At 36.9% G+C, this 26,335-nt stretch overlaps 1 protein-coding gene across 2 annotated transcripts in view; it reads right to left on the reverse strand.

Moving 5' to 3' along the window:
* Positions 1-26,335, reverse strand: part of IleRS (Isoleucyl-tRNA synthetase) — a 430,056-nt gene that overhangs the window by 166,604 nt on the left and 237,117 nt on the right. For both annotated transcript variants that reach the window (XM_090381523.1, XM_090381522.1), the window contains exons 17-18: positions 20,893-20,976; positions 15,665-15,809 (exon numbers count right to left, since the gene is read on the reverse strand). In XM_090381523.1, coding sequence (XP_090237649.1) covers positions 15,665-15,809; positions 20,893-20,976 — 229 coding nt within the window. The remainder of the gene's footprint in view (positions 1-15,664; positions 15,810-20,892; positions 20,977-26,335) is intronic.

Below are 26,335 nucleotides of genomic sequence, written 5' to 3' on the forward strand. Positions count from 1 at the left end.
TCAGTAAATGTTATTGTGTATTGTACCAAATAAAATTTTCGAATATTTTAAATTTTAGGTGTATCATTATATTTATTTTTTCACCTTAATATTGAAAAGCAGTGACTTTTTCAAGTTGTAAATTTTCTAAAGTGACCATTTAAAAATAAAAGTAAAGTATTTTTTTAAAACACAAAAGTAAATCATATTTTTATAATATTAATAAAATCTAAAAAATAAATCACTGACATAAATTTGTTGCACATAAAATTGTTGGGAACAAAGTTTCCTATATATAGCCTGAAAATAAAAAATGGCAACATGAAAATAGAAACTTCCTTTTACATGTAACAAGATATGGAAAATATAACACTAATTTTTCTTGAATCACTCATTGCAGCCCCCAAAACAAATCTAACTCTGAATATGGTCCCTGAATGGGAAAAGGTTGGGCATCACTGCTGTAGAAGGTTATACCAGTCTTGCTTGGATAATAACATTTTATTAATTTCACATTTATTGGTTTCTCTTATCTAGATATTGTTTTATGAATTTTTTTTAATTAGTTTTGACATAACAGCATGTTTATTTGAACTTTTCACTTCAATTAAATTTGGTTGGTTTATTATTTTTATTGGTAAAAAAATTCAAATTAATTTAAATTTGTATAATTTGTTAACTCTTTGAATCACTCATTAGAGGATGGCAATATTGACTGCTAGTTTGGTGAATTCAAAGAGTTAATTTTAATTTAGTTTTAAAGATTATATATATGTAGGGTTTTGTTTACAATAAGCTTACCCCAGTTTATTGTAGACATATTTTAAAAGGGAAAAATAATTTGGCTGTTTGGCATTATTATGCATACATATTCTACAACTTAAAATTTACTTAAGTTAATATGTATTAAATAATAATTTAGGAAACCTATATAAGGTTAAAAGAAAGGTATATTCATAAGATATTAAACCTGAATAAATAATTTAATCCACTCAAAGCTGGAGAAGGATAATGAAAGAATGTTTCTGTAAAATGAATAAACCTCTTAAAATTTTATTTGAAAATTCATTTGTATATTCATATGCCATGTAAAGCATCTAATGTGGCCACTGACCAATTATCATTATTGCACAAACACTGGCTTAAATTTTATTATTATAGCACTCTGACAGCTTAATGATATGTTAAAGTACTTAGGCTACCAATAATGAAACTAAACATACATATCATACGTGAGTGGGTAATGAACAACTGCAATACAGTGGCATTAGTTCTATTTTATAGCATCACTTTGGTATTTCATTATTAGCATCAATTTCATATTTCATAATCAGTATATACATCTTAGAATTAAAATAAAATCCCCATAAAACCAGCATTCAAATATCTGGCAGTTCTTTAATATTTCTCTGAGGGTTTGAGGATGTTATTTGTATTTTATTGGTGCATCAGCAACAGTGGCTCCTAATTTGCCAAAATGATAAAAACAGTAAAAGAGTAAAAACCATCATAAAAACAATAATAGATAAAAAGAGGACAAAAATTTTAGTGACCTACAGAAATTGGTCACTATGTCATGAGATATAAACAAGGATTTTATAATGGTAAAAATCTGTCAAATGAGTTAAAAGGTATTTAAATATAAGTAGAGGTATTAAATGAATCTAAACAAGTCAAAGTCTATCAATTTTAAGAAAATAAAAGCAGCTGGGTTGACACATGGTCATTGTCAGACAACATATGAATGAGCGTATGAGGCTCAGTCAGATGCTAAAAGCAGTAAAAGGTATACAAACATTCATTTCTAAATGTGGGCACTTGGATAAAACATAGCAGATACTTAAAATGGTGCCACGATTCTCATGCAGAAGGGGGTCATCAGCCCTCAGGAATACATAAGATGACTATATCCTATGCAAAGAACAATTTTCTTCTGGCAGTCTAGTCTACCAGAAGAAAAATGTGTGCAGACTAGACTGCCACGAGTTTGATTATAGGCTTAATCTGATATAACTTGTTTGTGACCCATTCACACCATGAATGTTGCCAGCAGGATAGCACCTGTTATTATTATTATTGCTCTTATATTTCTCCCTGATTGGGGGTTCCACCTCATGACGGGTATTGCTACACAGGGTGGGTTGTTATGTCTGGTGTTACTGTTGGTCGAGGAACTCTGACTATCCTACACGTGTCAGGATTGCGACTTTCTGGAGTTCCTTGTAGGGAGACCTATTGCTGCTAGGCTGTTATGTAGGGTCTTTGGCACCATATCGATGGTTGGCACAATGATTGGGATGGTTGTTACTTGTTGCATATGTCACATCTCTTTGATCTCCTGTCTTAGATTTGTGTACATCCTGATTTTTTCCCCATGAGTTTTTTGCAGGTTGCCAGTGTTGGGTACTGCTATGTCAATCAGATAGGCAGCCTTTTCCTTCTTGTCCATAAGGGTTATATCCGGTCTGTTGTGTGCAATTGTCTTATCAGTTATTATGGCACGGTTCTAGTACAGTTTGTGGGTTGGGGTCTTTAGTACTTCCTGGGGTTCGTACTTGTAGAATAGTACACTTTCTTTGATCAACTGGAATTTCCTTGCTAGCTTCTGATGTATTATCCTGGTTACCTGGTCATGTCTATGAGTGTACTCAGTCTGGGTAATCACCTTGCACCCACGGCGATGTGTTGGATCATTTCTGAGTCCAGGTGGCATCGTATTTTCTATAGATTGTGGCACTTATTACGTGGTCTTGGATGGCAAGCACGAATCCTTCAGTCTCAGGGAAGAGCATCCCACTCATGAGCCATGCATTGGAAGCAATTTTACCTGTGTGATCTTGACAGAGATCACTGTAGTGTCTGCCATGGAGTGTCTTCTTTGCCCATCTTTCTAGCTTTGTTTATGCCTCCTGGTTGGGAGGGGGACTCCTCGCTTAGGTTGAGTGGGGGTATACTGGTTGTCTATCTTCCTTATGGCCTGGTGGAGTGTTGCTGTGTGTTTCTGGAAGTAATCCTTCAGGTTAGCAATGGCTGATTTCTGTTTACTCGATGAATTCTACAGGCCCCTTCCTCCTTTCCGAGCAATTGTCAGTCTCTCCATGGCTGACTTTGGGTGGTGTTTGCGGCTCTTTGTCATCATTGTCCTTGCCTTAATATTATTATGTATTAACTGCCTGTGGTTTGTACTGGGGACTAGCAGGTATGACTGTTTCTGGGATTGTGCCAATCTGGCTGAAGTATCTACCTTTCTGCAAGGGTGGTCAGCCACATGAGGGCAGAGGTAAAACAGATTGGCCAGACTTAAAAGAACCACAGATGCTGGATTTATGTATTATGTTCCATTAATAATTGTAATTAATAGTTAACAGAGCAGCAATGGCTCAATAAGTTCTATGTTATAAGTATATTAGTTTAGAATTTAGCTCTATGATATCTTCTGTAATACTTCAGTGCTGTAGTTGAATAATTATACAAATAGATTACATGCATCCCGCTCCCTCATAGAAAAGATCAGCAATCCAATGCTGGAATCGAGACCCACGGACCCCAAAATACATTGAATCACCGCCACAATCTTTGAGTGAGAGAATACAATGTTCGTATTTTAAAAACAATTTAAATGATATAATATATATGTAATATACAAGGTTGTTAAAATTAAAGTATCCCAATGTAGAGGCTCTGGAGCGAGTTCTAAGGCTCATACTGAAGAGAAATTTGGAATGCGCTCACCATTTATTGGAGAAAAAAAAATTAGTTACAAAATTTGTCACTATATGGCACTGTGGCAATACAAATCACTTGAACAGTGGTACAATTGTTCAATGTGTCCTCCATTTTGGTCAACAGTTTCTATTCGAAGAACAGCATTTTCTCCAGCAGAACGTACCATGTCAACTGGAATAGCCAGCACATGACATCTAATGCTGTCCTTCAGATCTGCCAGAGTTTGACAATCCTTCCCAATGCATAGTACATAGTGTTTGGGGAGAGGGCACCACCGGTGGTTTCCCACAACTGTGCCATAAGTACGCTTGTGAAGTATACATTACTCTGTAAAAGGCAGACAAAAGTATTGTGTTGTATATGAGAAGTATTATGTTGGGTTCTGCTGCTGTGGTCTGGCTTTTGGCTGAAGGACCCCTAATGGGACCCCACGTTGCACGAACACACCGCTAGGAGGTAAGCCAGGCTGCCCATTATTCTCTGGCAGGTACTGCCACCTAATTGCCTGAGCATTCAGTGACAGGATAAAAAAAAACACACACACAAAGAGTGGGGAATACGAAAATCAAGTGGGAGGGAAATAGTAAGAAATATTGAGGCATAGATGAAGGCATCCTCAAAATTATTCAGTGGAGTAAACTCCACTAGGCGAGTGGGGGAAGGGAATGGGAGTCAAAAGATACCAGACAAGAGTCTGGGATTGATTGCCACTTGGTACACAAATCATGGCCAAGAGGCAAGGTCCTTTTCTGTGGTTTAGTCATGTCCAAGTAACTGTCACAATTGAAGATGTGCAGGTCAAAATTGGGAAACCAAGTCCGCTTAGTGGCTTAGTCATTTCTAGGTGTTTGTGATGGTCCAGAGGAAAGGTCCTTTCCTGTGGTTTAGTAAAGTCCAATTAACTGTTTCAATTGAAGATGCACAGGACATGGTTGAAAGACCAAGTTTCTGTGATTTAGTCATATCCAGGTATTTGTCATGGTTGAGCAGCAAGGTTCTTATCTGTGGTTTAGTCATGCCCAAGTAACTGTTTCATTTGAAGATGTGGAAGTTGCAGTGAAGGTCACAGTTGACAGAACAAGTCACATCAATGGTTTAGTCAGTCATGTCCAGTTATTTCATTATTAGTATTATGTAGTATCATGATGGCATGTGATGCAAGAAAGCAAGCATATGAACTTATGCAGCATCAGCCAAAAAAAAAGAAAAAAAATTCTTTTTACACAACCTTCCCTCTAAACATTTGTCCAGCTCCTCCTTAAATTTATTTAACCCATCAACTTCCACAACGACAGATGGAAGTTTGTTCCAGCAATTAACCATCCACTGGCTAGAGGCAAATTACCGCACATCTATTCTACATCTGTCTTTCCTCAATTTGAATTTATGTCGCCTTAGGTTTGTAATCTGAACAAGTGGAAGAATTCCATCAGAATTCAGCATGCTTAACCCATTCAAGGCCTTATACAGCTCAATCAGATCACCTCGCAGGTGCCTAGGCTCCAGCCACTGCAATTTGCAGAACTTAAGCCTCTCTTGGTAAGAGGATCTCCCCCTTCATTCCCCTCACAATCTTGTTGCCCTTCTCTGTACATGCTCAAGCAAATCTACATCCTTCCTAAAATGAGGCCTCCAGACCTGTATGCAGTACTCAAGGCGTGGCCTGACCATTACCTTATACAGAGGGACAATCACCTCCTTTTCCCTGCTAGCAAAATTCCTGTATATCATTGACAAAACCCCATGACCTGCCCTGGCAGTCTGTCTGCACTGCTCAGAAACTTCATATCTGACTGCACAATTACACCCAGGTCTTTTTCATTTTCTACCACCTTAAGTGTAGTACCACGCAGTTAGTACGTTCCTTTGGGGTTACTTCTACCCATATGCAGTATTTTGCATTTGTTAATGTTAAACTTCAGTTGCCACTTCTCAGCCCATCCTCCCAAATTTTCTAGATCCTGTTGCAGGAGCACATTTGTCATTGACAACCCTGCCAACCTTTGTATCATCTGCAAACTTCGACACTAAGCCTGATATACCTTCATCAATATCATTGATAAATATACAAAACAACAGTAGACCCAACACCGAACTCTGTGGGACTCCACTAATAACATGAGTCCACGAAGAGCAGCGCCAACTGATTACCACCCCTGTCTTCTCCCACTTAACCATCCTTTTATCCAATGTAGCAACTTACCCTTAATACTATTCTACTCCAATTTGTACAGTAGTCTTCCATGCGCAACAGTGTCAAAAGCTTTCCTGAAATCCAAGTATATGATATCAAAATTATTTTTTGGATCCAGTTCCTTTGTGACCACATCATAATATCCAATCAAATTTGTCAGACAAGACTTTCCCTTAACAAACCCAAGCTGTGTCTGAATTACTGCTGCAGTCTTGTCTAGATGATCCTGCAATGCATCTTTAACCAGTGACTCCATTATTTTACCTGGAACAGAAGTTAAACTAACTGGTCTGTAATTACTCGTGTCACCCTTCGATACCCCTTTGCGTTGGGCATACATTTGCACATCTCCAGTCCGTGGGAACCTCCCCCGAGTCCAAGGATGTTCTCATAATTATGGCTAAGGGTTTGCTTAGTTCCTTTGCTGCCTCCTTTAATATAACTGGATAGATCCCATCCACCCCAGGTGCCTTTCTTATGTTTAACTTCAATAATTTCTCTTCCACTTTACTCTCGGCTATTACAAAATCATTAAGCACGTTACTACGATTTGATAACCTTCTGGCATTTTCAATCCTTAATAACTCCTCATGTGTGAATGTTTGTTTGTTTGTTATTTGGTTTTTAGGAGCATTAGCAGCTAAGACCATATTGCTCCGGGGATATGCGGTGATCATTCCCTGACCTTTCCGCATCCTCCGTATTTGGTGGGCATGGGCATGTGTGAATGTAGATGCAAAATACTCATTCAGTTTGTTTGCTATCTGAGCAGGATCATCAACAGGCAAACCATGCATATCAAGCAGACCAATCAGATTCTTCCCCTTCCTTTTAGTGTTTATATAAGTAAAGAAATCCTTGCTGTTTTTCTTAGCATCTTTTGCCAGAGATTTCTCGTAATCTGACTTCGCCTGTCTAACCTCCTTTGTGACTTGATTTTTTTTTTTTTTTTTTTTATGAAAACCCCAAACACGAAAGGTATCAAAACCTATAGTACTTAGTACCGTGCATGGGTTGAAGGAGAAGTATGGGGGGAGGGGGATGCCGGAAACTTTGCTCTAGAGACTAAACATGCGTTTCTCCACTTCAAGCCTCCAATAAGCAAAGTGGTGGTATTTCGCCGGTTGATGATTACAGACTAGCTTATATCTGCTGTAGGCTTCTGTGTCGCCTGATAATTTATATGCAACCCATGCATTTTTCTTCTCTGCCACGAGTCTCATTAGTTCATTTGACACCCATTTAGGCCTAAACCTTGAACAATATTTCTTAATATTGTTCAGAATAATCACCTGAGAGAGCATAAATTCAAATTGAGGAAAGACAGATGTAGGATAGACGTGCGGAAATTTGCCTTTGGTCAGCGGGTGGTTGGTTGGTGGAACAGACTTCCATCCCTTGTAGTGGAAGTTGATAGCCTAAATAAGTTTAAGGCTCAGCTGGACAGGTATTTTGAACGAACAGAGGGGTGAAGTGGAAGTGGTTTTTTTTTTTTTTTTTTGGCTGATGCTGCATAAGCTTGCTTTCTTGCATCAAATGCCTCTACTAATGCTAATAGGTATGAAACTTTTAGTAGCTTCCACGATTAATTCCTTGAATGCTTTCCAATTAGAATTTGTCACACTTTTTTGGACACAAAGGCCCTTCAGTGATTTAGTCATGTCCAGGTATTTGTCAAAATTGGATGTTTTCAGTATGTATCTTGTTTACAAGTTTTAATTACATCAAGGTATTTGGAGACCATATGTTGCCTGAGACCATATGTCTCAGGCATTTATGGAGACCATAAATGCCTGAGAATGATTTGGATAAGAAATTAAGTAAAGTTAGGAGAAATGTTCAGAGCAATGTGGATTTGGCGGAGGAAAATAAAATTTCTTTAGTTAAAATTGAGACAGGAAATGACACTGAAGTAAGCATTTTGTCATTGTCTTCAAAGGGAATTGGGAGCAAAAACATGAAAATTAATCCTAATGTTCATAAATATGGCATGACAGTTCATGTACATGAAGTGTCACCACAGTCTAGCAATCCAACATCCGAAAGCAAGGAAACGATGTCCCTAACTACACAGCCTCCTGAACCAGTACATATTCTGGATCAAACGGTGCTGCCTGAGAGCTCTGTAATGGCACAAGTTCAGGCCCTGTGGTCGGAGCTGGAGCAGGTGGTGACAGAATCGAGTAACAGTATTACCACCGCCCTTCGGGGAGAAATAATGCAAATATGGACCAAGATGGAATACATTCTCATTAAAACTTAATGTGGATAATGAAAAAGCGATGGCAAAGTTGGAAGCCATTCGTGAGGAACAGGAAAGTCAAATGCCACAGTGCACCCGTTCCTATGCTGATGTGCTGAACCAAACAGAGTACAATGACCAGCAAAGAAGCTCAGCTTAGGAGGAAAACATTAATCAAACAGCCACACCTAGTTGTCCTTTGCCCGCTGAATGAAAATGCTCAACAATCAAGCAAAGAAATAAAAAATAAAATCATGACAAACTTGCAAGAAGACTTTAAAACAACAAGGATTAAAGCCATTCGCAAAATGCGTAATGTAGGTGTAGTAATTGCAACCAAGACAAAGGAAGAAGCTGACAACATCAAGATGAATCCAAAAATCCCCACTCTTGGCCTGTCTGCCGAGTAGCCCAAAAAGAAGGGACCCTCAATAATTATATTTGATTCGGATAGGGATTCTACCCATGACCAACTTGATGAAATATAATAACGTAATCTGCAAGGATCTCTCCCAGGCCAGGACAAACAAAAATTAATCTACCCAAAGTATTCAACAAAGTCCAAAACAACAGGACAAATTGGATCATTGAGTTGGTGCCAACTGCATGGCAAGTATTACGTTCACAAACAAGGATCTACAAGAATTGGGGCAGCCACTGCTTCCATGAGCATGTGGCTGTGCCCAAGTGCTACAAGTGTTGTAAATTTGGCCACACGTTGCACACCTGTTCCCAGGCTGTTGCGACCTGTGGTCACTACTCAGAAAAGGGGCACGATTTTAAGTCATGCCAGAACAAAGACCAGGAGCCTGTCTGTGCAAACTGTAAATCCCTAAAAATGGATCATGCCCACTCCATCCGGGATAACAAATGCCCTGTGTACCTAAAGGCCAAGAGTTATCACCAATCAAGTATAAACTATGGCAGCACGCCCTAAAAGATATAATACTTCAATGACCAAATTCTTCCAAATTAATGCTCAGTGGGCAAGAGCAATGGCCGACCAAATCAGAATAAAAACAGAGATGAAGAAAATTCAAATATAATAATCCTCCAAGAACCGTACACTCACATGAGACAGGTCAGAAGATACCCACTGACCTATAAAATAATTCAATCAGAGGAGGGTACACTGTGGGCCGCAATCGCAGTACGGAACCACGAAATCACCGTTACCAAAATCTACCACTTATGCACAGCCTAGGCAGTATGTGCCCACATGATTAGCTGAATGGGAAGCTTCTACGTTATATCTTTGTATTGCAGGCTAGGGGAGGACATTACCTTTGCCACTAGGTACCTTGAAAATGTCTTGCAAATTCTTCCAAACGAGAAGATTATCGTTGGTGCTGATATCAACTGCAGGTCGCCTGTATGGCATAGCACCACTCCGGACAGACAGGGTACAAGAAACAGTCAGTGATTTGAAGAGTTCCTGTCCAACTCTCCCTTTGCAGTGTTAAATCAACCGAACAATCTACCAACCTTCTGCAACATGATGTGGGAGGCAACAATTGACATCACCTTTGCCACTAGAAGTATTGCGGGCAGTATCACTGGATGGACAGTTCAGGACTCGTGGACCACTTCAGACCACAGGGTCATTACGTACCAGCTCTCAAGAACCCTTGTCAGGTTTCCTGCTCTTAAGTGAGATCTTAACAGATACACAATAAGCAAAGCCAACTGGGAGCTCTTCAAGACCTCGCTGATCACCTCCACAAGACAGATTACAATAGGGCAAAACCAACAGCACTAGCCAAATGAACTCCAGTGGGATATAATAAGGATAGTTGCTAGGAGAACCCAGCTCCTGGTGCCATTCCCCGGTAGTGCCAGGAACTTCAACTACTCTGCAGGGAGGTGAACTCAAGGCGAAAGACCTTCCAGCGGGCACGATGATCTTGGCCTGTCACTGAAGTTGAAGCCCTCAGGGAATTGTACAGGGAAGCCAGGAACATGTACACAGCAAAAATCAGGAAGTGTAAGCAGCAATCCTGGGAGGCATTGGTATCTGCCTCAGGGAACATTGATCCATGGGGAGTGGTGTATAAAGTCACCACCAACAAACTCCCTAGGGGTGAGATTGTTACCTCTACTAGAACCCCACAGGGCACAATGACTACCTCCTGGAACAATCTATTGGTAACATCCTGAATGTGAAGTTCCAAAAGCCACCAGCTCCTTCTACTGCGGAGCAGCTCAAACTATGCCATGAGAACGACCACTATGATATGTATAACCTGGAGCCCCCATTTAGTGTTGATGAGCTGCATCTGCAAGTGTTCTGATTAGGGATAGAAAATGCCCAGGACAGGACCTGATGGAGCCTGAAATAATCAAAAAAGACTGTCGAGTACACACCCCCGAGGTCATTTTAAATCTCCTCAAGTGATGTTTGCAAGCTGGAATATTCCCAATCGATTGGAAAATAGCAAACTTGAAACTCATCCTTAAGAACCCCACAAAACCTCCAGAGTTACCAGAATCATACTGTCCAATCGCTTCTTCCAGTCCTTAGTAAACTATTCAAAAGATTACTCCACAATAGAATTTTACAGCACTACAATGGTGCCAACTTGCCTTAACCAAAACAATATGGGTTTAGACATGGTTCCTCCATGGTTGATGTCTTGCAGAACCTTCTCATAGCAGCTTCTGACGCAGACAAGAAGTACTTCTTGATTATTGCTATCGACTTCGCTGGGGCATTTGACTCACTTTGGTGGCCGAGCATCCTTGGCAGGCTTCACAGAGCTTCCACCCCTAAAAATGTTTAAGAGATCATCAAATCATATCTCTCCGACAGAACTGTCGTAGTTAATGCTCCATATCAGAAAGTCTCAAGAAACAGCTTCTGCTGCTGCCTGCAGGGTTCGGTCCTGGGACCTTTATTATGGAATATTGTTTTGGATAACTTCCTCAACATTGATCTGGGTGAGGTCAAATCTCAGGCATATGCTGATGATCTTATCATCGCTGTGGCCACGGACTCCAGAACCGGCCTTGAGACACTTGCTAATCATGCCCTTTGCATTCTCAAAAACTGGGCAAAAGAGAATAACCTTCAAATATCTCCAACCAAAACTAACTCTATACTCTTGAAAGGCAAACTAAACATTGGTAGACCACCCCAAATTAAAATAGATGGAAAGACCATTAAATTGTCAACACAAATGATGAAGTACCTTGAAGTAATGCTTAATACCAAGTTCTCATTCCAGCCACATCTGAAATACTTCCAAACCAAAATCTGGAATTATGCTGCTCTTGTTGCCCCAGTGTCTCACACCAGGACTGGGGCCTTAAACGATGAACCCTCTCATTATTCTATAAGGCTGTTTTTTCATCACACATGCCTCAGGAATCTGGTTCACCAAAGCAGTTATGGTCTCCAACAATTGGAGACCATAACTGCTTAACTTTTAACTTGGTCTTAACTTTTCTCCTATTGCTTCTTAAAACAGGAGATCTACTGCAAGATGAACACATTGATCCAACTGAGCTTTCTCACCATAGCATTTCCGCCTTTGATGGAATATTTAGACAATCAACATGGTGTAAAAAGTGCAACGCCCTCATCATCCTTACTATCCAACTCTGCCAACTTGACAGTGTTACCCGAGAGAACCTCCTCCCATTCCATCAATTTTTCACCTGCATCTCCGGCATCAGTAGATTCTCTGCTTAATCCCTTCGCCAATTTTCCTTGTGACATATTTTGATCCTGAAACTCCAGCTTACACACAGAATTCCTATTTTTACTCAATTTATGTGTCAAATTTTCCAACTTAGTGGTCTCTCTACTAACATTTGAATCCTTTTTTTTTTTAAATCCATAAAATTTGCAACATCCTCTGGTTCCACACCATATATTTCGTCAGATGTGAGACCACCCCTGTGTGAATCTGACTCCATTTAACAAACAGTTTTATATATATATAACAATGGTTGTATATGCCTCAACTAATTAAACCATCAAAGGCTTTAAAAATCAATATATTTTAGATAAGATGATATTTTCTCCCAAAATTGAATGTAACTAATCAGTGTTGAAAACCCTCCACCCAATGAAAGTCCCCTGCATCCATAACTTTCAGAATTTAAATATCAGCTCTTAAAACTTTCAAATACCAGCATTACGTTAAAGCATAGGCAGCTGGAATTGACAGTTAGAACAAAGAATGTTCCAACTGCCAAAACAGACTTTCTGTAAATTTAGCATAAATGTTACCTTTCCTTGATGATAAATAGTCACAACTGATGAACTTTATAATACTATACCCGAATTTCACAAAATAAATTTAAATAAACAACTTAAAACTATATATATAAAAGCACTTAACAAGAGCACTTATAATAACAATCAACACAGGTAACCACTAGTGGTGCTCTCACCCTTCCCGATACACCTGGTTCTTCAAAAACCCTACAACCAGAAGTTGCATGGGGTGAGGTCCGCTGATCAGGGTGGCCAAGATATCTGGAAACAATGGCTGATGACCCGTTTGTCTGTAAAGTGTTGCCTTAGCAATCTTTGGACACAATGGTGGATGTAGGGTGGCACACTATCTTGTATGAATATGGTATCCTGAAGGCACCCACGTTGTTGCAGCTCTGGTATTGTGAAATTTGCCGAACATTTCATAATATCGCTGTCCAGTGACGGAACAGGTGCGGGGTCCAGTTGGTGTTACCTGTTGAAAAAAATATGGCCGAATCATGAATATGGCCATAAATCCACACCACACTGTCACTTTTGGAGAATGCAACAGGACCTCTTGGATAACTCAAGGATTTTCTGTTGCCCAAATGTGACAATTATGCATATTCACTTGTCCATTTAAGCAGAAGTGGGCTTCATCATTCCTGCTTAAATGGACAAGTTTTGAAATGAATATCTGCATCACCATGCTTTAGCTATTGTAGCATGTGCATCTTGTAAGGATGGTACCGCAACACCGGATGCATTACTAGCCTTACGGTGGAATGCGGTAATGTCCACTTCACGAGAAACAGCTGGCACACTTGCGCTACCACATGGAGATTGACTTGATAAATTCACAACAACCATAGCCACATCTTCAACACTAGAGGGGTCCACTCGTTTTCGACCTCTACCAGGTTAAACACCAAGATGTCCTGTCGCTTCAAATTTCGCAATCATTTTGCAGCACAAACAGTCATAGGTCCATGCCTTAAGCACTTCTGATGCCAGAATTCTCTGATAGCTGCAGCTGCATTGTTGCTATTCTGATAGTACAGCTTCACTAATAGAGCCTTTTCCTGCAACATTGTTGGCATTGCTGCTGTAGTGGAGGCAAACATCTACTGTATGATTTTGAAGAGACTGCTTTGCTTTTATACAGTACAGTAGAGCTGAGTAGTGGCACTGTGGCAATAACTTACGATTATGCAAATAACATAAGTTATTTGCATAATCGTAACTAAGATAGTTATACGCCATACAATGACAAATTTTGTAACAAATTCTCCCCCCCCCAATAAATGGCGAGTGCATTATTTATTGTACATGTTGTCCAAATTTCTCTTCAGTACAAGCCTTAGAACTTGCTCCAGAGCCCTCTACATAGGGATACTTTAATTTTAACAACCCTGTATATGTAATAATAAATATATTTCATATATATATATATATATATATATATATATATATATATGTAAAATATATATATATATATATATGTAAAATATATATATATATATATATGATATAACATATATAAATAAATATATGTAATATATATGATATAATTTATATAAATAAATGATATAATATATATATATATATAATTTTAGTTTGTATTTATTTTGTCTCAAATCATTTAAATTGTTTTTAAAATACAGATATATTGTATTCACTCGCTCAAAGATTGGACGATTTGATGTATTTTGGGGTTGGGGTCCGTAGTTCTCCGATTCCGGGGTGCATTGGATCGCTGATCTTGTCTACGAGGGAGTGGAATACATGTAATCTATTTGTATAATTATTCAACTATGGAGAGTATCAGCACTGAAGTGTTCTACAAGACATTATAGAGGTAAATCTTACATTTCTAAATTAATAATTCTAAACACCAATTTTTTTCTGTTTTACATATTTCCTAGACTGAACATTATTGCTAACAATGTATTTGCAACACACAAAAATCATTCATTTTTCAAGGTATTCAATACTAGTTCACAGTATAATATTTAGTTTGTATTTATTTTTCAAGGCGATTTGATACCTGAAATCATACTGCACCATTTACACTCCATATTAAAAAAATATTGGGCAATCACAGCACCTATACCACAGGCAGGATTCAAACCCATGACCTTTGCTTCTCAGGCAAGCACACTCACTGACATGATCTGGCAGCATGAGTTTGCACTTTGGCCTAATGTTAGTGGCCATCACCATGGAGATTATAGATTAGATTTACTGCATTATCTAATAAAAATATCAAAATGTGATTTTAATAATATTTTTAGATTATTTAGTTTTCAAAAACCATGCTTATTTTATTATGCAACTGAAAGCTCACCCACCAAATTCCTATAAATAAAATTAAAATTTTGTCTCTGATTGCTTGACTGACTGCATTAAATTATGCTATTGGCTCACCAGTTTGTCAGGTATAGAATATGTACATAATACAAATTATATCTGCATGCTTAAGCTACGAGTATAATTTTCAAAAAACCAGAACTTTCAAAAGTCCGGCACGTGCCACATCCTGAGAATTTATGAGGTTGTAATGTTTGTTTGTTTGTTTGTTTGTTTGTTGTTTGGTTTTTAGGAGCATTAGCAACTAAGGCCATATTGCTCCGGGAATATGCGGGGAATATGCCCTGACTTTTCCGCATCCTCCGTATTTGGTGGTGACGGGTTCGAACCCCGGTCTAATCAAGAAGCGTGTGCTACACACTGTTGCTCCTTCCCACCTGGCTACGGAGGCGCAGGTTGTAATGTGCACGTGTATGGACACAGGAGTTATGAGTAGTACAATAAAGATTAAAAAAAAAAAAAAAAAAATTAATGGTGCAACTGCAATGTCCATCATGAAAACTCTGGAGAAAAAGCTGACTTAATTAGGAATGTTAGCAGATTGGCCTAGGGATATATTTATGGCGAAGAGATTCTGATGGTGATAAATGTTCCTAAAGTTCTACACGGAGAATACTATCATTTGTGCAAAATAAAATTAGAGAAAGCACCTAGCACAAGTTTAGGAAAAGCATATTGCAGTTTTGCTAAATCCTCAACCAGACTGCTTCAATAAAGCCTATCACAAAGAAAAACAAGAGAATAATTTAATGTCTGACTCTCACCCAGAAAATTGAAATAATGTATATTTTAGAGTGGTCATTCATTAACTTAAATTCATCTCTGATTCTACTTTTGTCTTATGAGATTTTCAATGAAGGGGAATTAAACAATAATTAAACAATTAAATAATCAATCAAAAATGATATGCAAACCAGAAGACTTATCAAAACATATTTTGCTATCTAACCTTTTCATATATTTCCACATTCTGAATTAAAAATCTGTATGCATTATACCATGGTAGAAATACATCTTTAAGAACATCTCTTACACCCTCCTCTCGGAATCGGAAACTTTCTGCACGTACCACTGGTGAATTTATTAAATAAACCCTATTCAAAGAGAATATAACAGTAGGCATAAAAATAACTAAGCATAAGATACACATATCCACATTACTACCAAAAATAACAAAGGTTATATGGATGTTAATTAAATTAAATTAACTGCATATCATTTTCAAATGTTACTTAAAGGTACGGACACAAGCACATTATTAGAGAGAGAGAGAGAGAGAGAGCAAATAAATTGTTTACAAATGTAGCAAGTGACATTTTATAACTTCAAATTTATATTTTAAGATGATTTTAATTATTATATTAGTGAAACTTGATTATACTTTCTCATCATGCTGAGTTATGTTTACTAGAAGGCAAATTAAGTGGGTCCCTTTTGGAATAGCACAAAGACAACTCAGAACATTTTTACACTGCATAGAGAAATTTTATTGGATCCAAAACTTCTGTACTTCTCCTTCAACAATTGATTATTCAATCTTTCTTGTTTTAAGAGTTCAGAGAACTATTAAACATCAAGACTTTCTAAATAATTTTTCTATATAAAAAAACACATTTTGGTTTGAAGTTCTGTCAAAAATGAGAAAACTTCAAATCACATTTCATCTTGAGATATTTTCATTCAAAATTAGCAGTTCATTATATTTTCGAATTCTAAGTACTTAAGCTACCCACCCCCCTCCACAACACCAGATGCAAGTCTGTTCCAACATTCAAACTACCCTTTGGCTGAAAACAAATTTTTTTAAATTTGTACTCCCTTACATGTGTTGTCCAACCTAGAGTAAGGATGCCATCAACATTTCACTTACTCAATCCATTCAGAGCCTTGAACACCTCAATCAGATATCCATACAGATGCCCACTTTCCAGATGCTGCAATTTACAGAAATGAAGTCTTTCTTTGTAAGAGTTTTTGTTTTGCTCACTAAACAACTCGTTGCTATTCTCTGCACCTGTTCCAACAGATCCACATCTTGTCTAAAATGAGGCTTCCAAACCTATATGCAAACCTATATGCTATATGCAATACTCAAGATACAGCCTTACCATTGCCTTACACAGCATAATAATTACCTCCATATCACTGCTGTGAAATTTTTATATATCACTGACAAACCCCGTGTGAGCAGTCCTATCCATCTGTCTGCATTGCTCAGAGAACTTCATATCTGACCACACAATTACCCCAGATCTCTTTCATTCCCTACTACTTTCAGTGTGGCACCACACACAGAGATACATTACTCCAAGATTACTGCTATTCCTTGTATGTAATTCCTTGCATTTGTCAACATAACTTCAAGTGTCTTCTCTCAGTCTATCTGCCTAATTTTTCCAGATCTTGTTACAGTAGCACATCCTGATTAACATCAATAACTACTCTGTTAACATGTGTATCATCTACAAACTTAGACATTAAGTTTAATATGCCTTCATCAATATCATTAATAAATAAAGAAAACAATAATGGGGCCAGCACTGAATCCCAGGAAACTGCACTAATAACAATAGCAATGATAACCAATTTTTGGCTTCTCCCAGTCAACCATCACTTTATCCAAAGCGGTAACTTACTCCTAATGCTATACTGCTCCAATTTGTACAACAGTCTTTTATGTGGAACAGTATCAAAGCCTTTTCTGAAATCTAAGTGTACGATGTCAAAATTATTTTTTGCATCCATTATCTTTTTTTTGTTACAACATCATAGTATCCAATCAGCTTGGTCTGATAAGATCATCCATGCTGTGACTGTAGTTTGACAGCATTCTCTCTAAATGATCCTGCATTACCTCTTTAAACTAGTGACTCCATTATTTTCCCTGGAACAGTAGTCAACTTTACAGATCTGTAAGTACTCATTTCACCTTTTGATCTCTCTCTTTGTGCATAGGGGAGACATTTGCACATATCCAGTCTATAGGGATCTCCCATGAATTCAAGGATGCTCTCATAATTAGGAGGTTTGCTTACCTCCTTGAGGTAAGGTGGTTTACTGCATCCAGTTCCCTTTTTTACTGAATCATAGTATCCAATCATATTGGTTGGATAAGATCACCACTTAACAAACTCATGCTGTGACTGCAGTTTAACTGCATTCTGTCCAGATGGTCCATTACTTCTTTAACACGTGACTCCATTATTTTCCCTTGAACAATAGTCAAGCTTACAGGTCTGTAATTACCCACTTCATTCTTCAATCCCTCTTTGTGAATAAGGTATTCTGCCATCCCCTTGTGCCTTATTGACTTTTAGTTTCAACAAGTTGTCATCCACTTTCTTTTAAGGGATAATGAAACTATTTAGCTCCCAGTTATAATGTGGTGTACTTTTGGTTTTCCATCCTCTAAAAACTGCACAGGTGAATGCAGATGAAAAATATTTAGTTTGTCATTTGTATCTAGAGTGCTAATGTGATTCATCAGTTTTCTGCTAGTGTTAATATATGCAAAAAATACTTTACTACTTTTCTTTACATTCTTTGTCAGAGACTTTTTGTAATCTACATTAGCTTTTATAAACTCCTTTATGACTTTATTGTGCACTAGTTTATATTTACTGCAGACTTCTGTATCAACTGATAATTTATATGCATCCCACACACTTTTCTTCTCTGGCATTGAACAATATATTTCAGTTTGTATAAAAAGCTTAGTATCTACTATAATAACTTCCCTGAATTCTTTCCATTTAGAATTTGCTGTTTATAACATCATCAGTTGGTCCCACTGAAATTGAATTTATAAACTTTCTGAGACCACTGTAATTACCTTTACAAAAGCAAAAGCCCTTCCCTTTGATCTTGACAATAATTACCTCTAATTCTGCCATCATGAGACATTCTGGTTTAATTGCCTACTGAACTTGTCTGTATAGCTGTTTGTTATACTCATTGGTCATTTGACCCACAGTACATTCCTATTCTTTTGAAGGTAACAACATAAAAAGAATTATTGTGCTACTACACTGAAAATAAATCCGTGAACTGAAAACAGTGTCAGTCTATATAATGTATGGAGTGAAAGGAGCAACTGATAGGCATTCAGATGGATTAGTTAAGCCAAATGATGCAAGGAAGCAAGCAAGCTTGTTCTGCACCAGTAAAAAAAACAAAAAACCCCTTGATCACAATTTGTCTCATTGTTAAAATGTAACAATCCAATTCTGCCTTGAACCTTGTCAGATTCTCTACTTCAGTTACTCTGGGAGACAACCCATTGCGATGATCAATAGACTGTGGTCAAAGGTGAAATAAATGAAATCTATTATAATTAGGCAAACATGGATAAATGCTTTTAGGATTGTTATTAAAAAACAAAACACTATTTATCATGAAATAAGTTAATGCTACATTTAGGATTATTCTCAGTGAGTTGCTATAATGATAGCTGTATTCTAAGAAATCCCAATATTAAAATAAATTAATATTTGGCATTTATCTCTTGTTACCTCTGTTTATTGCTTCTTTTTGTGTTCATGTAGGGATGTTCATTGACATCTGGCTAGTTAATGGCCAACAACTGAAATAAGATCCTTTAAGAGTTCACAAGCACTGAGGTTCCTATGAAGGGGGTGGTGCTAGTGGGTCACCCCCTTCGGTTAATTTTATTTACACTACTCTAAATCAATCTCATAAGACAATCCATTCACCACGGAGTAGAGAGCACCGCAACTGGGATACTGAACAATGGCATCAAGTTCTCTTTTCTGATGAGTTATGATTATCACTATATAGTGACTAACAATACTTACATCTAATGTGGTGTGCAATATCAGCTCTCAAACATGAAAAGGATAATTTTGGTGGTGGGGTAATAGTATTAAGATTTTAATGTCATGTAATGACATTAAAATCTAATGTGATGTAATATAGTGTAAGGTTTTAATAATGAATGATCAGTATAAATACACCATATTTTGTTCGTAGTGAACTCTAAAGTAGTTGGAATGGCATTGATTTAATTGCATTTCATATTGTGACCACCTTAACGAGTTGCCATGATATTGCAATACCTCAAATAAGTAACGCTTCACCAATGGAGAAGAATATTAGTGAATTTCTAATTCATAGTCTCATGCGTTATGCGAATATCTACCTTAGTTTATACTAACACACATCATTAGGCATCTCGCACATCATGGAGTTACACTTCATAAATTGGATTGTCATGATTATAACATGATTACCTGCCAAACCGATGAAAAGCCACCAGGCCTTGAAACAGTGTCGTCTGGGTGGTGGTATCCATTGAGAATAAGTAACATTAGTCTTCTCTATTGGTGAGGCGTTATTTATTCAAGGTAGAGCAATATCATGGCGCTCATTGTGAAGGTAGTCACAATATGAGATATAACTAAATCAATGCCATTCCAACTACTTTAGAGTTCACTACAAACAAAATATGGTATATTTACACTGATTGCTCATTAGCAAATTTCCAATTTATAGTCTCATGTGTTATGCAAACATCTACCTTAGTAAGATTTTAATGTAAATTTAAGATAAGGAATTGAGGACCTTAATGTAGTCCGTCCTATTGAAGATTTTAATGTAATCAATCCTATGAAGTTACATTAAAATCTTTGATAGGGCTCAGCCAGTTGAAAAATTTCTGGAAAGTGAAGATATCCAGAGAATACAACACCATAGAATAGAATGTGCCTCATGGTTTGGGAAGGCAAATTAGAAAATATTTCATATTCCAAGAGCCCTAATGAGATAAAATCTACCCTCAAAGAGTAATGAGATTTGCTATCAACTTACCTGTCATCAATAACCTTGTTTGTGGCATGAGGGCTCAGTGACAAAGACTGATAGAATTACACATTCTATCAATCTTTGTCAAACTTTATCCATGCTAGGAAATTTGTATGATTTTTATGTGTTTATGATGATTACTTTTCATGAAATATATGTTCATTGTGCTTCTGGTGAATTTTATAAGCTATTCATTTATACATATCTATGCAAAATTTCCCTGCAATTTTGACAGGTAATGATGAGATAATTCCAAAGTGTATAATATTATGCACCTGCACCCTTAACTCTAATTTCAGCATACTTTTTTTTTTTTTTTTGATATTTTCTTTTCTCAAGAAATATATATATATTTACCTCAAAGCATCAGCCCCAAATTTATTAGTAACATCTATGGGATCAGGATAATTTTTCTTCCTCTTGCTCATCTTTTGTCCATCACTTGCAGAAAAAAGAATGATATTTAGACAACATATTCAAAAATTTTACAAATTTAACAATGCTAATAGTTTTTTTTTTACACAAACAGCATAAAAACATTGCTATTGAAAAACGAAATAAAAACCAGTAATGACGATAACAATGTAAAATTTTTTGGGGATGTGGCAATTAGTGTATAGAGAATTTGCCTCCTTGTTAACTAAAAGTTAAAAAGAGTTATGTCAAATTCTCCAATAGCTTTGTTTAGCAGCCATATGTGCAAAGCTACTATGTAAAGTTAAGAGCTAACCCTAGCTAACCCTCAGGTCAGAGTCGAGCATGTTCACATTTTGTTGTAATTATCAGGTAATTTGTAACTTAATTATTTGTTAGAGTCCCATAACGATATAGAAAGTTTGAAATTTCTTGTAATTCAGTTAAATTGTAAGAATTTTTATGTGTAAGAACTTTTTATGCACAAGAACTTCAAATATTACTTCACTGTATATCCACATGTAACAGTAGTCTGAGATACTCTGAACAGAGCTTTATATCAGTAGAAACACAGTGCAATGCATGCAATGTGTTCCTGCTGATATGAAGGAGCTTACCAGATATTTGGAACTTATTACACAACATATCACGCAGTGCACTAGATCATATGTTGTGTAGTAAGTTACCAGCTGGAATGATAGAGATATAACAAGAGAAGTCTTCTAGAACTGTTATAGAAACAAAAGCATTAATGTTAGTTATAATGTACTGGGTTTGTGTCTTTACTTTGGTTGTTATTCTATGTTCAGGTTAAGTAATAATGATTAGAAGATAATCTGATTAATCTCCACATGATTAACCTTGAAGTGTTAAAAGTAACTTATGAACTGTTAAAAGAAGAAAATATGCTTTATGGATACATGAAGAAGATACATGTTTTATGCAAATAAATTACTGTTACACAACACACAAACTGGTTTGACATAAGTGGGGTGCCCTTTTCTATCTAAAATTGAAAAGAGGTGAGATGAAATTTAGTTGTTTCCTGACCAAGCAAGAGCTGTGCTGATGGAACAAACACAGTTGAATGGAATCTGACAGGTGCCCAACTTTGTTTTTATTTTAAATTCTCCTTGCTATATGTTAATATTTCTTCTTTACTTAATGGATTGTAGTACTTATTGTATGTATTTTTTAATTCATTTAATTTGTAAAAGAATAAGAGATTTTTACCTCAATATGATAAGTAGAACACTTCTGTATGATACTCTCCAGAAATTAAAACGAAAACAATTAAAAAATGGAAAATCTTACAATTACCAACAGTAAGAAATAATTAACAATAATTAAAAATCAAATGAACACAATTAAATATTGATTTGATTTTTAATTATTGTTAATTATTTCTTACAGTAAAATTTTCGATTTTTTAATTGTTTTCGTTTTAATTTCTGGAGAGTATCATACGGACCACTTAACATAGATGGGTTGACTACTGATGATCATGCTCAGGTAGCTGATAAACTGAATGAGTATTTTGCATCTACATTCACACATGAGGAGTTATTCAATGAGGGGAGCGCCAGAAGTTTATCAAATGCTAACAGGGAGCTAAGTGATTTTGTAATAACTGAGAGCAAAGTGGAGGAGAAAATGTTGAAGTTAAACATAAGGAAGGCACCTGGGGTGGATGGGATCTATCCAGTTATATTAAAGGAGGCAGCAGAGGAAGTAAGCAAACCATTAGCCATAATTATGAGAGCTTCCTTGGACTCAGCAGAGGTCCCCATGGACTGGAGGTGTGCAAATGTATCACCAATTCACAAAGTGGGTTCAAAAGATAACTACATAAGTAACTACAGACCTGTTAGTTTAATTTGTGTTCTGGGGAAAATAATGAAATCACTGGTCAAAGAAGCATTGCAGGATCATCTAGACAAGACTGCAGTAATAGTTAAGACACAGCATGGGTTTTTAAAGGGAGGTCTTGTCTGACCAATTTGATTGGATACTATGATGTGGTCAAAAAGCAATTGAATGTCAAAAATAATTTTGATATCATATACTTGGATTTCAGGAAAGCTTTTTATACTGTTGCACATGGAAGACTGCTGTACAAATTGGAGAGGTATGGCATTAAGGGTAAGTTGCTACAACGGATAAAAGGATGGTTGAGTGGGAGAAGTCAGAGAGTGATAATCAATGGATACTGCTCTTCGTGGTCAAATGTTATTAGTGGAGTTCCCCAGGGTTCGGTGTTGGGCCCATTGTTGTTTTGTGTATTCATCAATGATATTGATGAATACATGTGTAGTACCAACTGCGTGGTACTACACTCAGGGAAGTGGAAAGTGAAAAAGACCTGCGGGTAACTGTGCAGTCAAATATGAAGTTTGCTGAGCAGTGCAGATGGGCTGCCAGGGCAGGTCATGGAATCTTGTCAATGAAATATAGGAATTTTGCTAGCAGGGCCAGGGAGGTGATTATCCTGTTATAAAAGGCAATGGTCAGGCCACACCTAGAGTACTGTATACAGGTCTGGAGACCTCATTTTAGGAAGGATGTAGAGTTGCTAGAATGAGTAGAAAGAAGGGCAACAAGATTGGTGAGGGGAACAAAGGGGTGCTCTTACCAAGAAAGACTTAAGTTCTGCAAATTGCAGCACCTGCGAGGTGATCTGATTGAGGTGTATAAGGCCTTGAATGGGTTGAGCAAGCTGAATGCTGATGGAAATCTTCCTCTTGCTCAGTTTAAAAAGGCGCCTCTCTAGCCAGGTGGGAAGGAGCAGCAGTGTGTAGCCCACACTTCTTGATTAGACCAGGGTTCGAGCCCGACACCACCAAATATGGAGGATGCGGAAAGGTCAGGGAATGACCACCGCATATTCCCGGAGCAATATGGCCTTAGTTGCTAATGCTCCTAAAAACCAAATAACAACAACAACAGTTTAAAATCCTGAGGGGGCACAGATTCAAATTGATGAAAGACAGTTGTAGAATAGATATGTGGAAGTTTGCCTTTAGCCAGCAGGTGGTTGATTGGCAGAACAGACTTCCATCCTTTGTTGTGGATGTTGAGAGCCTAAATAAATTTAAGGCTGAGCTGGACAGGGATTTTGGAATGAATGGAGGGGTGAAGTGGGAAGGCTTTTTTTTTTTTTTTTTTTTTTTTGGCTGATGCTGCATAAGCTTGCTTTCTTGTATTTTATGCCTCTACTAATGCTAATGCTAATCCAACATGAGAACCATGGGAAACTTTTAGTGGTCAAAGATGTTTCACGGTACCGCAGCTTCTACCTGCATTCTCAGTAAACAGATGATGCATTTTATCGGTAGCGGCAGCAGAAGTCAATAATGATGTATTGATTAGATTTTTCTCATTATTAAAAGCAGATTATTGGAGTTTGTGAGTGTAATGCCTTTGTGGCTGAAATTTACTTATGGGTACACCCTCCAGACTGCCTCAGTCTTAGGGTGTATATTCCTCCTTCCCACTCTTTTAACCCAATAGGAAAATGACTTCTACTGCAACTATCAATAACACGCTGTCTGTAGAAGTCGTTTTTGTATCAGATTAAAACAGCCGGAAGGGGAATAAACACCCTAAGACAAGGGTGTATACATAAGTTAATTTTAGCCCACTCACGAACTCCGATAATCTGCTTTTAATAATAAGAAAAAAACTAATCAATACATTGTTATCGACTTCTACGTCACTACCGATAACATGCACTATCTATTTACCAAGAATGCAGGGAGCAGCTGTGGTACCGGAAAATGCTTTTGATCGCTAAAAGTTTCCCAAAGTTTTTCGTGGTTCTTGTTTTGGCTTTCTTTACCTTAGCCATTTCATTTTTTAGTTGTGCTTGGTATATAGGATCAGAATTGTACCTTACTGAGTCGGGCTTTGAAAAAACAGCAAGAATTTACTGTATTTGTTACTGTATTTTACTGCATTACTGTGTTTGTTCACTTTCTGTAGCAGATTCTTCCCCCCCCCCCCGCGCCTCCACAGGTGTGAGTAATGTGTTGTTTATGAGATGCTGAAAGTCAAACTAGCATATTGAATTGAAAGGCAAAAATAGTAAACAGTTATGTTGGCCTGGCAGATTCTTTTGCATTCCAAGTAACAATTTTTAAATTCCAAAACATCTCAAATAAATATCGGAATTTATTTATGAAGGTAGAAAAAAATTCAGATTTTTAATTATTAATGGTTAATGTGCAACAGTTATTCTCAAGAAAGAGACCTGTCAGGTTCTGTGCAACTGCCACCAAGCTAAATAAGTAAAGGAACAGCACAAAAGAATTCAAGGCTACATCCATAACAATCTTGACTTTAGTCACTTTGTAGAATATAAACATTTTGGTACTTTTAGTTGGATGAATATATAATTCTTTGTTTATATACTTGAAGTTGAAAATATGGTGATAAGTTTAAAAATAAACTGATAAATTGCACTACAAAGACCTTCAAATACTGAAAAAACTACAGAGATTTTTATCTTTATTTACAATTATATATTTATCTACTGTAATACCAATTTGTTCATATGTGGCAAAACATTAGGACCTAGTTTTGCATATGTTAAGAAAAAGAAACCTCACTGGTTATACTGTAGCCTCAACAAGCGCTATTTCCTGAGCCTGATAATAAATATATAATATCAGCTAAGAAGGGTTTAAAAAAATGACAAATACATGAGAATTTATTTTCCTCCTCAAAACTTGAGAAAAAAAAGATTGTTAAAGAGCGATGTTAAAAGCAAATTGTTACACAGTATAACATGAAGATGAAATTAACTACTTGTTTGCATATGATATCAGTAGACATGCTAACTAAAAATTGATTTGTCCATATGTGGTATAATGCACTGCACATTTCAATGTGTTGGTTTTATTTTGACACAGATATTTGCTGAACTATCACTGCATATGTGATTTGCCATTAAAATGATTTTAGTTTTTTTCCATAATTATAACTTAGCTACCATACATTACATGCTCTACTTTCATCAATTCAATAACATCAACATGCTTCATTTTTCACATGAATCCATAGGGAAAGCGAGTTATTTGACTAGAGTTGAAATGTTTGCTTTTGTCATTTTTGTCAAATATAATTAATGAATAATGTGTTTTAGATTTTCTTCTGAGAGTAGTTATCATAGTTACTTTTCTGTTACACTGATTTTAATAACAAAAACCAGATGGATAACAATTCAGAATCAAAAATTCTGAATTGTTGTAAAGATTTAATAATACATTCTAAATTCCTAACTGATATTTTAAATAAATTAAGCAGGTTAATCTTAGAATGAGAACTTAACCAGAATAAGTTCCAGTATGTGCGTGTGTGGTATTTGGGGGGGAGGGGGAGGAGAGAA

The sequence above is a fragment of the Mastigoproctus giganteus genome, chromosome 9 (assembly GCF_048544385.1).
Source record: "Mastigoproctus giganteus isolate SK-2022 chromosome 9, ASM4854438v1, whole genome shotgun sequence".
In the NCBI taxonomy this organism is placed as follows: domain Eukaryota; kingdom Metazoa; phylum Arthropoda; class Arachnida; order Uropygi; family Thelyphonidae; genus Mastigoproctus; species Mastigoproctus giganteus.